This window comes from Python bivittatus, unplaced genomic scaffold (assembly GCF_059951505.1).
Source record: "Python bivittatus isolate LINGU-HERP-01145 unplaced genomic scaffold, Pbiv_v1 ctg000020_np1212, whole genome shotgun sequence".
In the NCBI taxonomy this organism is placed as follows: domain Eukaryota; kingdom Metazoa; phylum Chordata; class Lepidosauria; order Squamata; family Pythonidae; genus Python; species Python bivittatus.
The window spans coordinates 88,683,471-88,699,093 of record NW_028277030.1 but is presented as its reverse complement, the minus strand read 5'-3'; the positions used below and the strand labels follow the sequence as shown (position 1 = coordinate 88,699,093).

Here is a 15,623-nt window from a genome sequence, read left to right as displayed (position 1 = left end):
AGTATAGCAGAGACAAATAATGGAATACCTTTGTGAATACTAATATCATATATCAGACTAAGAATCCAGCCAGTCAGGCATTCTGTCTCTCAGTCCCTTAGTAACCTGCCAGCAAAATCAAGAGAACCTGTGGATCACCATCATTTCCAGCCAGACTGGGTCAAATGGTCAAAGAGAAAAATAATTCAACACCATCTGACAGCTGAAAAGCAGACCCTGATGGAGTTAATCATTCTGAGATGTTCATTTAGAATGTGTAATGCTAAGAATTATGCTGTCCCTGATGTGATAAGTGGACACTCGGTTTCTTTTCCACAGACATCTCCAGCTCGCGCGCGTGCGCTCTCTCTCTCTCTCTCTCTGCAGTAAAAAATACAAAAATAAAAGGGCATGATACTCTCTGACTTTGAATTGTGACAGAGAATATTAAAACTCATTCTCTCTGAGAGAAGATTCAGCTGAAAACTTCATGATTAATTTGACCTGCTTTCTATTTTGGATATATTCATATTTTCAGTAGGCATATATAAACTTACATGTTACACTGAATTAGTTGTTGAGAATAGAGGAATTCTCTTCTAGTGATAAAGGAGGAGGTTAATTTTAAAGCTCCCTGGCAATGCAAGCTCTAATATCCAAGCGTGTTTGGCAGTGGGCTTGCAGAAAAAGATTCAGTCTGGGAAATCCTTGTAACTGATTTTGATTTTTTCCCATAAATTATGAGGGGCCACATAATGTTTTGTACTGTCCAAAGCATCCTTGAACAGTAACAGAGATCTCCTAGGCAATTGCATTTATATCTGACAGTTTTCAACATCATAATATTCTCCAAGTTCTTTACAAATGTATCCAGCTCTCCCTTTTTTTGGGGGGGGGGATTATTTTTTTGCTGAAACAGGAGCTGATGTTCTTTTTCAATACTTGAACACTGAATAACATTTTCAAAAAAGCAAGTAGCCTTTTGGTTTGCCTACCAAGGTGATTTTAACTAACAAGGACATTCTTCAACACTAACAGCAAGCTGCTGGTCCTTATTACTGGTGCAGAGAGGTGCTGCTTTTTGACAGGTTTCCGCAGTTATTGTGCTGCACACATTTTGAACAGTATACAAGAAAAAATCCCTGCCATCTTGAGGATTTATGAGAATTGAGATATAATGACTGCTGTATCTCTGCTTCCTGTTGGTACAGAATTTTTAAAATAGCTACACACTGCAGTCCTATACACCATGGTTGCACCAGAAGTATTCCCAAGTATAGCTGCAATGTCTCTGCCACTGTTTGCAATTTGTTTTATTATTATGAGGTGTATCATACAAAGTTGAGAAGAAGTAGGTGGGGTGATGATGCAAACATACAGCTCTGGGCGAATAGAGACTAACTTTTTCTTTCTGATTCTGGGAAATATACCATGTACATAGAGAATATGCATTTGTCCTCTGAACTTTCAAGTGATCAGAGAATAAGATTATTTATAAAATATGCTGTTTATCTCATTATAACTATAATAGTCCCTGGATGCCAACTGGAAATGAAGTTACCAACTGACCAGGAAAAAACAACAACAACCTAGCCTTCTTCTGTACTTTTAACAGTAGAAATTATCAGACAAATCTCTTCTTTGGGAGGTAGATAAGCATTAATTTTGGCCAATGTCTTGAGATTAGACACAGGCATGTAAGCAGTCTGCCTCTCTCACTCTTTCTGCAATTATATTCAAAATCACTGGATTTCAGAATTAAAATCCACTGCTGATGAGCATTGTCAGAGCATCCCTTAGCAGTTAAGAGATTCTTATAATAAACCATTTCCTTATGATCAACAGTTTCTCTAAAGGACAGGTAAATCGACAGGCATTCAAATTAAAACCCAAGAAAAGCATTGGTCATATAACATTTTTCCCCCATAGTTATGCTATCGTCATGTCAAGATACTTCAGTATCTTTACGTTTTTCTATAAGTCAGATGTGGGTTAGCCAAAGAAAGCAGAATTCATTTATTGGATTTATATCTCATGTTTTCCTTCAAAATGGCATACATTGGCTTCATCTTTCCATTTCCCTTACAACAATGCCCCTGCGTGGTAGGTTGGACTGAGAGAACAACTAGCCCAAATTCTCCAGTGAGTTAAGAGTAGACTTGAACTGGAGTCTCCACAGTGTCAATCCAGCATCTTAACCACTACGCCACATTGGCCCTCAGTTAATATTCTAGATCAGTCTTCTCCTACCTGGCACCTTTCAGCATGGTTGGGACTGCAACTCCCCAAATTACTGGCCAATGTGACCTTTGTTTGAGGATTCTGGAACTGCAGTCCCATCTGGGTAGAGAGGATTGCACAAGATCTGATCATTGCCATGTAAGTCAAAGAAAAAGGAAAGTAAATGCAAAAAACATTGCCACATGGTGGCAGCCAATATCCTTAATAGGATAGTTAACTCTAGGCAGGCGTATCATTTAGAAGGTCATAAGAAACAAAAACATATATCTTCTGCAGAACAAGAAGGAAAAATAGAAAGTATTTATCACATCTTCCTAGTTTATGTTTTATTCATTTCTTTTTCATGTTAGACACCAGATTTCAAGTACTTTAAAGAGAACATTAATTAATATTAAATGTTGCGTTTGAGGTATAGTTGTAAGCTACAGATTTCAGTTGATTTGGAAACTTAATGTATATTGAAAATTGCAACAGTTATGTAAGATACAGCTGTTTTAACTGACTAATTAGCCAGACAATCTCTTTTAATTACATTTACAAAATTCCATGATTTTTAATTTCATATAGAGTTTAAATGGGATGTCATAGAATACAACTGTATGTATGCTTACTCATAAATCCCATTTTTTTCAATGGTGCTTTAGTCTTTAAAATGTTTCTCTAAAATTGCCATAATTAAAACTTAGTTTTTAATGTTAAGGGAACTGTGCTGTTTCTTTCACTATTTGAGTCCAATATATTAGCTTAGCTGACAATTCACATAATTTTACTAGAGCAGAATTTGAGTTAATTTCTAAGATGTCAGGTACCCTAATTTTCAAATAAATATTTGAAAGGCACTCATGAATCAACAATCCCAATGATTTTTTATTGTAATAAATTAAAAATAAATTAATTTTATTAATTTTATTGCATTAATTGTGTTAATAATTGTTACAATTATTTTATATTATTTCTATATTCTCGTAACCAATTAGGCTATGTACAGAAGCTCACTATAAATCAAGTTTTATGTTTCATTCACATGTAACACTCAAACAGGACCTGTTTGGTTTAATTATAATTTTTTTGAATGGTTGAACCTATGGCAACCAACAAACCATGGTGACATTTTGCCAGCCTATTCTAATTTTGAAAATATAGTTTGAAACAATCCTAGATTGCTTTACGATGGTCTGGTGTGTTGGGCCTGAACCCAAAGGCCTGACTGCTTTATGGTTTGCTTCTACTCTCAAAGCCTTTCATTAATCCCAAAGTTATAAGACAGAAGCAGTTAAAAAAAAATGTCCTTCCTCAACAAAATGCTCTCTCTTTGCCCTTCTTAGTTGCCTAGTTAGGCATCTCGTGTTCTTTCAAAATGCACCTTTCAAGTATTGATCAAACTATGGAATTATCCTTCAAGCTGTTATTAAGTGGCACAGGCATCAGGAGCAGTGACCCGGTAGGAACACACGAGCTATTTGCATTATTCCAATTTCTTCAAGTCAGTTGTTGGCACATCTGTAGAAGGAATTTCAGCTCACATGTATTGCCCCTCTGGAGGCTGACTGGAGCTTGAATTGAAAAGCCCTGAAGCATACTTGTAAGGGACCAATTACTGAAACTGGAATCAGGTTTTCCTTGAATCTGTGAGAGCTTCCAGCTAGTATAGTCAATCTCTGAAGCCCTTTATCTTTTCAATAGATTCAGGGGTATCTGGCGGGGTGTGTGCATGTGTGTGTCAAAGGCCAAGATGGCAGCTTTGATCTCATGGTTGCATCCTGCCATCTTGACACTTTTTTAAATTGCCCCACCCCTGTAGACACGCCAAATATCTTATTAATTATATAATTATTGAATTCTACTCTTTTTATCTCTTGTGTACAATGAAATCCATTTCAGCTCCTCCAGTACAACTACCTCAGAGATCCAAGAAGAATCTTCTGGAAATCATAGGCGAAGAGCCCGGCAACAGCGGTTCTTACTGATGGTGGCACGGGGAACTCTTTCTGAAAACCAACGGGTACCATGTAACATTTCAGTACCTATACATTTTTTAAAAAAAAATGTGTAAATATCTTCCAGTCTAGCTATATTAACATGCATCTTTTAATAGAAGCTGATGTAAGCTTGTTATAGCAGACAAATGGAAGAATAGCTAATTTTCCACTAAGCGTCAGCTAATATACCAAATTTTATGCTGATGGTATAGATTTTTAAATTTGATTTGATGGATTTTTTAAAAGGAGCAAAAGAGTTGGAAAACTATTTTGTTTGTTCAGAGAAATAAATTATATATATAAAGAATCCCCTCTCACCCCTATGGGTGGTGTGTGTCTTCCTCAATCTCGGGTCTTCTACCAGAGGCCTGGGAGTTTGAGGGTTCTATGCAATATCTTAGCTGTTCCTAGCACTGCACTCTTCTGGACAGAGAGCTCTGGTGTTGTTCCTGGGATCTGTCAGAGTCACTCTCCCAGCTTAGGAGTCACAGCCCCGAGTGCCCCTACCACCACTGGGACCACTTTGGCCTTCACTTTCCACATCCTCTCTAGTTCTTCCTTAAGGACCTGGTATTTCTCCAGCTTCTCATACTCCTTCTTCCTGATGTTGCTGTCACTTGGCACCGCTACATCTATCACCACCGCCGTCTTCTGGTCCTTGTCTACTACCACAATGTCTGGTTGATTGGCCAGTACCTGCCTGTCTGGATCAGGAAGTCCCACAGGATCTTAGCCTTGTTATTCTCCTTGACCTTCTGTGGAATCTCCCAACTGGACTTGGGAGGGTCTAGCCCATACGCTGTGTGCATGTTTCTGTACACAATGCCAGCTACTTGGTTGTGCCATTTATATGCTGTTCCTGCCTGCATCTTACACCCTGCCACTATGTGTTGGATTGTCTCTGAGGCCTATCTGCACAGTCTGCACCTTGGGTCTTATCTAGTGTGGTAGACCCCTGCTTCTATGAATCTGGTGCTTAGTGCCTGTTCTTGTGCTGCTATGATCAGTGCCTCAGTGCTGTTTTTTAGTCCAGCCCTTTCCAGCCACTGGTAGGATTTCCCAATGTCAGCTACCTCAGCTATCTGTTGATGGTACATCCATGCAGGATCTTGTCTTGCCATAGCACTTCTTCTGCTTGAACTTCCTCCCGTGTCTATTGCTGCCTCAGGCATTCTCTCAGCAGCTCATCTTTGAGTGCCATCTTACTGGTGTACCCCTGGGTTTCATCCAGGACAGTAGCTCTGACACTCACCAGACCTTGCCCACTCTCTTTCCAGCTGGTGTACAGTCTCTGGGTGTTGAACTTGGGGTGGAAACCTCTATACATTGTGAGGAGCTTCTGGGTCTTCACATTGGCAGCCTCCATGTACTACTTTGGCCAGCTCACTATACCAGCAGGTTATCTGATGACTGGCAGGGCATTGGTGTTGATGGCATGGATCTTGTTCATCCCATTGAGCTGGCTCTTCAGGACCTGTCTTATCCTTTGATGGTACTCAGATATTGCTGTCTTCCTTACCACCTTATCGTGGTTCCTATGTGATTGTGGGATACCAAGGTACTTGTAGCTGGTCTGTATGTCTGCTATATGGCCAACTGGTAGTTCTACCCCATCAGTCTTAACTACCTTCCCTCTCTTTACTACCATCCAGCCACACTTCTCCAATCCGAATGACATCCCAATGTCCTCACTGTAGATCTGTGTCAGGTGGATCAGCAATTTGATGTCTTGTTCACTCTTAGCATGCAGCTTGATGTCATCCATGTAAAGGAGGTGGCTGATGGTAGTTCCACTCTTGAACTTGTATCTGTATCTAGTCCTTGTGATTATATGGCTGAGGGGGATCAAGCCTATGCAGAACAGCAGTGGGGACAGTGCATCACCTTGGTATATGCCGCACTTGATGACCACTTGTGCGAGCTGTCTTGATTTGACTTCCAGTGTTGTCTTCCACAGTCCCATTGAGTTCTTGAGGAAGGTCCTTAGTGTCCTGTTGACTTTGTATAGCACCAGGCATTCACAGATCCATGTGTATGGTATTGAGTCATAGGCTTTCCTGTAGTCAATCCAGTCTGTGCTCAGATTGGTCTGTCTAGACCTTGAGTCTTGGGCGACTGCCCTATCTGTGAGCAACTGGTGTTTTGAGCCTCTGTTGTTGTTCCCAATGCTCTTCTGAACTGTGCTTATGTACTGGCCCATAAGGTCCTGTAGCTTGCTGGCTATAATGCCTGATAGGACTTCCCATGTTGTGGGGAGGTAGGCTATTGGTTGGTAGTTGGATGGTGCTGTTCCCTTGTAGAGGTTTTTCATGATCAGCACTGTCCTTCCTTGTGTTAGCCAGTCTGGGTAGGAGCCTTCTGCTAGCAGCTGGTTTATCTGTGCTGCTAGGCGTTCATGCACTGCTGTTAGTTTCTTTAGCCAGTAGGTGTGGATCATGTCTGGGCCAGGTGCTGTCAAGCTCTTCATGTTCCTGACCCGCTGTTGGATGTCTGCTACTGTGATGGTGACTGGTTCTTGTTCTGGGAGATTGCTGTGGTCTGCTTTCAGGCCCTGCAGCCACTTTGCACTGGTGTTAGGTGTCTTCTCTTTCTCCCATATGTTCTTCCAGTACTGTTCAGTTTCTGCTGTTGGTGGCTCAGCTGTTACTGTGTGGTTGCACTGCAGTTGGGAGTACACTTTGGATGGTTCTTTGGAGAACAGGGCATTTATCTTCCTGGACTCTGCTTCTCTAATGTATCTCCTTAGCCTGGCAGCCAGTGCTGTGAGCCTTTGTTTAGCAATCTCTAGGGCTTCAGATGGAGTCAGGCCCTTGCATTTTTTCAGTTGCCAAATCTTATCCTTAATCTTCACATCCTTCTGTAGTTCCACCAGCTGACTAACTTCTCTCCAAGTTGCCTTGATCTTAGCCTCCAACCTCATTTTCCAGCGGGGCGGGGTACATACTGCTGTTCTTCTTGATCATGTAGCCAAGCATCTTCAGGATTATAGCAGCTGTAGTGTATACCAGTTCAATGGTTTGAATGATGGTGGCAGTAGGGATTGTTGTGAGGGCTCTATTGGCATTTTCTAGCATACTATCTGATGGTACTTCTCCATTGAGCCTTGGTAATCAGTCTCAAGGGCTGACTATGACTAGCTTATCCATGATCCTATGCTTATATCAGCTGCTGTGCTCTGTAATGAAGGGGGTGGCAGTGACATTCCAGCTTCAGGTGTTGTCTGTACATCCAGTTCTTCTTCCAGGTCTTCTTGAGTCCAGGATGTAATGTGTAATTGGTCTATCTCAATTTGCAAGAGCAGCTTCCTCTTCACTATTTTTAAGTGTTGGGTAATTAACCGTTTCTCAGTTAGTGTGGATGTAGGTCTTCTGTCTATCCATTGTTCCCTCATATGTTTCAAATATCCCCTCTCATTAGGTCTACTGTTGTAGTAGCATTCCATTAATTCCAGATTCTCTTGCCTCATCCATGTATGGTTTGTCTTGTCCATATATGTATATATCTACATATAGATATATACTGTAGATATAGTGCCTTCAAGTCAGTGTTGACTCCTGACAAGGTTTTTCAGAAGTGGTTTGCCCTTGCCTCCCTCCTAGGGCTGAGAGAGAGTGACTGGCCCAAGGTCACCCAGCTGGCTTTGTGCCTAAGGTGGGACTGGAACTCATGATCTCCAGGTTTCTAGCCTAATGCCTTAACCACCACACCAAACTGGTTCTAAATAAAATAATAAAAAGTACTTTTTCCAGTATTTTCAGATCTAATGCCATTTATGTTCAAATTATAGGCAACACCTAAATGTCACACAAGGCGCAATCTTGGGTCACTTAGGTTGTTTTGTTCTGGTGTATTTCAAGTGGTCTAAGTGATAATCTTACAAGTGCAGTGAAAATACCCTAGTTTGTGCCATGCACAAGAAATTAGGCAAGGCTGAATGTAATCAAGTTTAGTAAAAAAAGAGAAGATGTTAACCTGCAAGAAAATATTGACTATGGCCATTGTTTAACTATATCCACTGAAAAAGAAACAACTGTAAAATTGTACCAAAACCTTCTTTTTATACAAGGCAGTGCTATGAAAATGATATACAATTCTATTATTTTTTATTTCATGTTGAAAGCATTTTAGTGAAGACCTTGAGGATTCTTCATGTTCATCAGCTCAAAGAAAAATTAATAGACAGTTTTACAAATTTATTGTATTTCCTGGGAAATGGATAAAAATCTGGTATGATCGACTTACCTTGCTGGCATTGCTGGACAGGTAAGTTTCACACTGATGCATGACATTCACTGAAAGGTTGAACATCTACTTGTAATATTCATTCATAAAATGTTAGTCTGTTTCTTGTGTTATTTTATTTTTAAATATCTTCTCTTAATGGGCATTAATCAGTAGTCATTTCAGGTTTGTAATTTGTGTGTTTGATACCTATGTCTAATACTGAAGTGGAAACCAATCATTTTCAAATGATACCTGAATGGTGACAGCAACATTTGTTTACATTTGGATCTGCCCTACTTGTAGGTAAAGCCAAGGATGGATTTGAATCTTAAGGCAAATGGAGGACCCAGATGGGGTCCTAAACACCAACAATCTTGACAATATACTTCCTTGTAGTCTCCTCCAATAGGTGCTTTTCTCTTCAATCAAGCTCCAAGAACAGGAAGGAAGAAGAAAATGTCTAAGGAAAGAAGCTGCAGGGAACTGATTAGTAGTCAAAGAAAGGATTTGCTTTTCCTCTTGGTTTGGACCACATCCCTATTTTACATGTGGTGGGGGCAGATCTGGTTTAAACAAATATATCTGCTTCTATCTCACATTGTTGAAAGCTTGTCCTAGTCAGAGCTCTAGTTACGCTTTAGGTATGTGATCTAAAATCCGACCTTTAAAGATTCCTCTTGCCTGAAAGAATTCACACTGATATGAAGTGACAGGATTGGGGTTTATGAATCTTAAACAATCATTGTCTATGCATTTCTGTACTTTCTGCACAACAATGGAAATAGAAGGGAGGATCTGCTAAATTACATATTGGATATTAGATTATGAATTTTAGTGGCCCACTCATGCATGTATTTGCAGTCTGTCTGTAACCTTAGAAACTAATTCCTGTTTGTTCTCTAAGATTAGGAGAGACACGATTTTCAATGGCTGCTTCTAAATTATGGCTCTTAACCCCTGAAGAGCAGTTACCAACAAACCCCATTCACACTTTGCTGGTTGCTAGAGTTTGCTTTTATTCCAAGTTTTATTTATTTATTGAGTTGATTTACAACCATTTCTATGACACTGATTTTCAAGACTCTAGACACTGGGATGTAGATACAGATAAACTTTTGGTTTTAACTGTAGACCCTATCACTTTTGTATTGTTTTGTATAGTTTTTCCAAAATTGCACTTTTTAAAAGTTTATATTTACTGTACTTACTTTTTGTAATAGAAAGATTTTCAATAAGCACATTTATTAAGTAGCTTGTTTTCAGAGATACAGTTTCTGATTTCTGCAAAGAAAAATAATTAAGCTAACTTCTGTTGGTTGCTTTGACTTGGCAATCTTTTCCTTGTGTAAAGGTATAAATATGCAGATATTTTTCTCACCAGTAAGGTTGTACAGGGAATGCCATGCACAGAGAGACCAGGTAAAGTTGACTTTTGCATATCATCAGAGCACACGTGGTGCCTTCATGTGGGTATCCTAAGAAGGTTAAGTATATTTATGATACAGTGATCTGGCTTCAATTTACAGGCCTATATAGAAATGACATGATTACATTTCTGCTTTTGAAAATATATTGGTGTGTTATTTTTACAGGACAGAAGATGTCAAGGAGAATGTTTTGGCAGTTCTTCTAGTAATCCTTGTTTCTTTTCTTGGTTTTCTAATTATGAACCAAGGTTTTTGTAAAGACATTTGGGTGCTCCTGTTCTGTCTTATCATGGCAAGCTGCCAGTACTCTCTTCTAAAGGTAATGCATTGTTTTATATATGCGTTTTATATCGTCTAAAGGTATTGTTTTATTATGTATTTTATTTCTACTGTATACTGCTTTGAGATGTGTTGGCACAGGAAGCTCTACATAGATAGACAGAAAGACAGTCAGACAGACAGATGAGAAATCCAGCACAAAACTATTTTTATTTTGGATTCTGTAATAACAAATCCTATAGCTAACATGGTGAATCTTGTTTTGTCTTCAGAGTGTTCAGCCGGATCCCGCCTCACCTATACATGTAAGTTTCAGCTACCAGATATATGCTTTTACGATTTGTGCTCCTTTTTGGTCAGTTGGAGTGGTAAATTTTTGAAAGTTGAAATAAATCCATCTTTCTGGGTGATTATTTCATTTTTCCATGTAAGAACCTAACGCTTTATCATTAAAAATTAATCTGCTCTAATGCATTGTTGCCACAAAGTCAACAGTAGAGCTGTGCAAAGCATTTTAATGAGGGCTTTCTTTGCACAACCTGTAAGCATGAGTAAAACAATGAGGCAGCCGCATTCTTGGCACGGTGGCTTCAATTACTTTCCCAGCTCACCACCACATGCATGTGTGCGTACAGCTTCTTTTGCTGCCTATTGTACAGGTTTCTAGTAACGTAAATGGCCACTGTTGCACTGTGAATATACTATAGTGAAAAATAATTGTTGCGATGTTTGTGGCCTTTAATTTAAAATATTGATTCTGTAGATTGTCAGTTGATTTGTCTAATTTATACATTATATACATTATATAATTATATATAAAATAAAATGCAATGTGTACATAATATTATACAGTACTGTGAAAAAGTTTTAGGCAGGTGTGAAAAAATGCTGTAAAGTAAGAATGCTTTCAAAAATATATATTGTAATTGTTTATCAATTTACAAAATGCAAAGTGAGCAAACAGAAGAAAAACCCAAATCAAATCAATATTTTGTGTGAGCACTCTTTGGCTTCAAAACAGCATCAATTCTTCTAGGTATACTTGCACACAGTTTTTGAAGGAACTCGGCATGTAGGTTGTTCCAAACATCTTGGAGAACTAACCACAGATCTCCTGTGGATGTAGGCTGCCTCAAATCCTTCTGTTTTTTCATGTAATACCAGACAGACTCGATGATGTTGAGATCAGGGCTCTGTGGGGGCCAAACCATCACTTCCAGGACTCCTTGTTCTTCTTTACACTGAAGATAGTTCTTCATGACATTGGCTGTATGTTTGGGGTTGTTATCCTGCTGCAGAATACATTTGGGGCCAATCACACACCTCCCTGATGGTATGGCTTGATGGATAAGTATCTGCCTGTATTTCTCAGCACTGAGGACACCATTGATTCTGGCCAAAGCTCCAACTCCATTTGCAGAAATGAAGCCCCAAACTTGCAAGGAACCTCCACCATGCTTCACTGTTGCCTGCAGACACTCATTATTGTACCACTCTCCAGCCCTTCGATGAACAAACTGCCTCCTGCTACAGCCAGATATTTCAAATTTTGACTCATCAGTCCAGACCACCTGCTGCCATTTTTTTGCACCCCGGTTCCTGCGTTTTCATGCATAGTTGAGTCACTTAGCCTTGTTTCCACATCAGAAGTATGGCTTTCTGGCCACAATTCTTCCAGGAAGACCACTTCTGGCCAGACTTCTCCAGACAGTAGATGGGTGTACCTGGGTCCCACTGGTTTCCACCAGTTCTGTGCTGATGGCACTGCTGGGCATCTTCCCATGTCAAAGGGAAGTAAGCATGATGTGTCTTCCATCTGCTGCATTAAGTTTCCTTGGCCAACCACTGTGTCTACAGTCCTCAACATTGCCCATTTCTTTGTGCTTCTTCAATAGAGCTTGAACAGCACATCTTGAAACCCCAGCCTGCTTTGAAATGTTTGCCTGGGAGAGACCTTGCTGATGCAGTATAACTACCTTGTGTCTTGTTGCTGTGCTCAGTCTTGCCATGGTGTATGACCTGTGACATGAAACTGTCTTCCACAGCCTCACCTTAGCAGCAGAGTTTGGGTGTTCCTCACCCAGTTTTAAGCCTCCTACACAGCTGTTTCTGTTTCAGTTAATGACTGTGTTTCAACCTACATATGAAATTGATGATCATTAGCACCTGCTTGGTATAATTCGTTAATCATACACCTGACTCTAATCCTACAAGATCCCTGACTTTGTGCAAGTGTACAAACTATGCAAGTGTAAGAATTGATGCTGTTTTGAAAGCAAAGGATAGTCACACCAAATATTGATTTGATTTAGATTTCTCTTGTTCGCTCACTTTGCATTTTGTAAATTGATAAACATAAGCAATTACAATATATATTTTTGAAAGCATTCTTACTTTACAGCATTTTTTCACACCTGCCTAAAACTTTTGCACAGTACTGTATATGTAATCTTGAAAAAAATTACCCTAGCCTAATCCATTTTACATGACATTGCTAGGCTATTTAAGAAGAACTGCTAAAGAAAATGTTATAAGAATCTTCAGAGTTTGGGGAAGTGTGAATGGCAGTGAGATGATCTTTTGGTCACCATATTAGTGGCTTAGCAGTTAACAGACCTTGGGCTTAGTTAACAGATTAGTGGCTTATCTAACAGACCTTGGGCCATGAGGTTTTGTGAACCCACTATTAAATTATAACTGTTTTAATTTTTGTAGTTCCTGGATGGTTGCTTGCTACTTGGTTCTTCTTCTACTCCTGTACATCTCCTTGAGTCACTTGATGATTAAAAAACCTTTCAAATCCAATAAATAAACAAGATAAAAACTTAACATTGAACTCTGATCAGAGTGTAAATTCAGTGTTTTATTGTAATCTGTATTGTATAGATGGTTATAGAAATCTTGATGCAGGGAGCTTATGTGGATTTTAAAATAAAGGACATTTCTAACATATTTCTATTTTTGTGGCATTTGAGATGTGCATGTAAGCACCGAAATTTCTTGATTTTGTGCAGAGTTTCAGTTATGCATTTGAAAGAATTTTATGTCAGTAAAATATTTATTCTGTTATCTGCTTTTCTAGGGCCACAACCAGATGATAATATACAGCCGGCCTATATATTTTTGCATATTGTGTGGCCTTATTTTATTGCTAGATGCAGGATCTAAAACCAGACGCTCCTTCATTTACACTGTTTATGACATGAAGATCTCACCTGAATTATTTCGGGTAATCAGGGACCATGTAATAGGTGAGTTACTTGTGCAAAAATACAAATAGGCTGCCAAATATTCTAATTTTGCTAAGTACTCTCTCCTCTTTCTCTCAACCTGCAAATAGAGAAGTGGGGGGCGGGGGTGGGGGGGAAGGCAAGTAGGAAAAATGGTGTAATGATAGGCTTACCAGCCCTCCAAACTAATGAATGATTTCTTAGTGGATTATTATGATGCTTCTGGGGTAGCTGTCTGAGTAGGCAGATACTGGAGCTACTGCTTCTGGAGTAGCTATCTGTTATTAAAGGTAATTAACAGTTATTTCTGGATCACAAAATTTCCTTACACCAGTATCCAAGGATAAACCAGAAATTGCAGGATATAAAAAGAAAGTAACCTTTATTGCCTGGCTATGAGGTGTGCTTGGCAAAACTTTTTATGTTGCTGTACCACTTTGGAAAGTAGACCTGAACACAGCACAAGCTTCTTTATGCCATATATCAAGTTTGTTGCAATTCTAGCTGCTTGTAATATTTTATCTCAATCAGATCTCTGAATATATTCAAGAGCAACAAGATTAAGAGATTGTGAGGATCTCTGTCTAGAAGCTACACAATAAGTTCCTACAGACAATTAAGTTATTTGAAACAAAAGCATTTTGTAATAGCTGCTATTAATGCTTCTTTATGCTCTAGATAAATGAATTCAAGCAGAAGAATTTTTTGCAGCTTGCCTGAGCTTGGATACAATTTATGGTTTTTTGGCGAGTCACCAATTCTTTATTTGTTGCTATGTCTCAAGCAGTTAAAACTGGAATTAATTTCTTACTTGCTTCAAGGTTCTTTTAACTTCTTAATCTCGTCTCCATTTTCTCAACTGCATCAGCTTATTCTGAAAGATGATGGTTTATTGCTTGTAGCATGACAAGGATCTCAAAATAACTAACATCTCAAATGGTAACATCAGAAGGAATTTCTGGGGTAAGAATAGTGCTCGGCGTATCTGAATTGGAGTTTCAGCCCGAGTTCCCACCTGGAGAGGAATGATGGAGGATCATTTTTCATTTGGGGCTGAGTGGTGGGAAGAAAGAGCTGTCCAAGGAAGTCTGCACTGTAGAGAAGGGGGAGGAAAAAGAGGCTGCTCCTTGCATTGTGAGGCATTGTTATTTGTCAAAAACACAAGAAGCAACAAAGAACTGTATGATTAAATTTTGTGTTTACCAGCTGTCTTCAAACACATTCCATAATGTTTGTTTTTGCAACTATCAGGGAGGAAACAAATAAACTGCACCTTTACATATCTCTGTCTTACCACAGTCTTAATCCCTGAAGTTTATGGCGAGGGTTTTGCCTCCTCTCCCTTGTTTTTTCTTTCTTCCCTCGTGTGCATAGTTTGGGAGGGAGGGAGTGGGAAATGTCTGCCACCTTGGCATGTTCCTACCAGGAATCCCGAGTGACATCATTTTCCTTTCTTTTTTTCTCTTAACATTTTGTTTACGTATGTACCTAATTTTGAATTTATGGCTATAAATTGTTGCTGCCAGTGTCTGTCAGGCTGTCTGTCTTTCGTCTTTTTTTAAAAAAAATTATTACTGGGTTTATTAAGTATCAGGTTTTTTTTTAAACTTTTGAATATTTGTACTTGAATCAAGATTTGGAGTCCAGTCTGATCTCCAGCCTGGATGTTTTACTATGTTTAATATTTTAGTCATTTTTCTTACATGATGAATTCATTTCATAGAATGTTAAAGTGTTGGGAGTTAAAAGTAAGAGGGGGAAGATTTTTCATAAATTGAAGTTTTGACAGCAGAAGTGTTATTTTTGGAGGGGGGGAACCCCTCACATTCCCTTTGAGAATAACATCTTTTGGCCAGAAGGCAGGCCTATCGGATCCATGTAACTGAAAATTCAAAACAGACAGCAAGCCAATTATTTTAATGAAGAAATCCTCTAACTTTATAAATGGAATAAGAGATTTTGGACACTAATGGGTATAATTTTAGCAGTTAATAGCAGGGACTCTCTGTTAATTTGGAAAAAGTTTTATGATCTAACTAAAGTTAAACCTGCTAGTCTATATATCTGTTTTGTAAATATTTTAGTTTACAGCTGGTCTGGATAATTGTAGCTGGGGATTTTAATTTAATTTTGGATCCAATATTGGATTAGAATAAGACTTTAACGGATTAAAAATAAATGATCCCCAAAGTTGGAATGTTCTTCACATAATATCTGGGAGTTTAATTTGGTGAATATGTGGAGACAGTTACATTCAAATAAAC

At 38.9% G+C, this 15,623-nt stretch overlaps 1 protein-coding gene across 1 annotated transcript in view; it reads left to right on the top strand.

Annotated features, from left to right (window-relative positions):
* Nucleotides 1-15,623, top strand: part of PCNX2 (pecanex 2) — a 111,337-nt gene that overhangs the window by 17,578 nt on the left and 78,136 nt on the right. Inside the window, 5 exon segments of the mRNA XM_088143561.1 lie at nucleotides 4,102-4,222; nucleotides 8,320-8,462; nucleotides 10,016-10,169; nucleotides 10,402-10,434; nucleotides 13,212-13,380. Coding sequence (XP_087999687.1) covers nucleotides 4,102-4,222; nucleotides 8,320-8,462; nucleotides 10,016-10,169; nucleotides 10,402-10,434; nucleotides 13,212-13,380 — 620 coding nt within the window.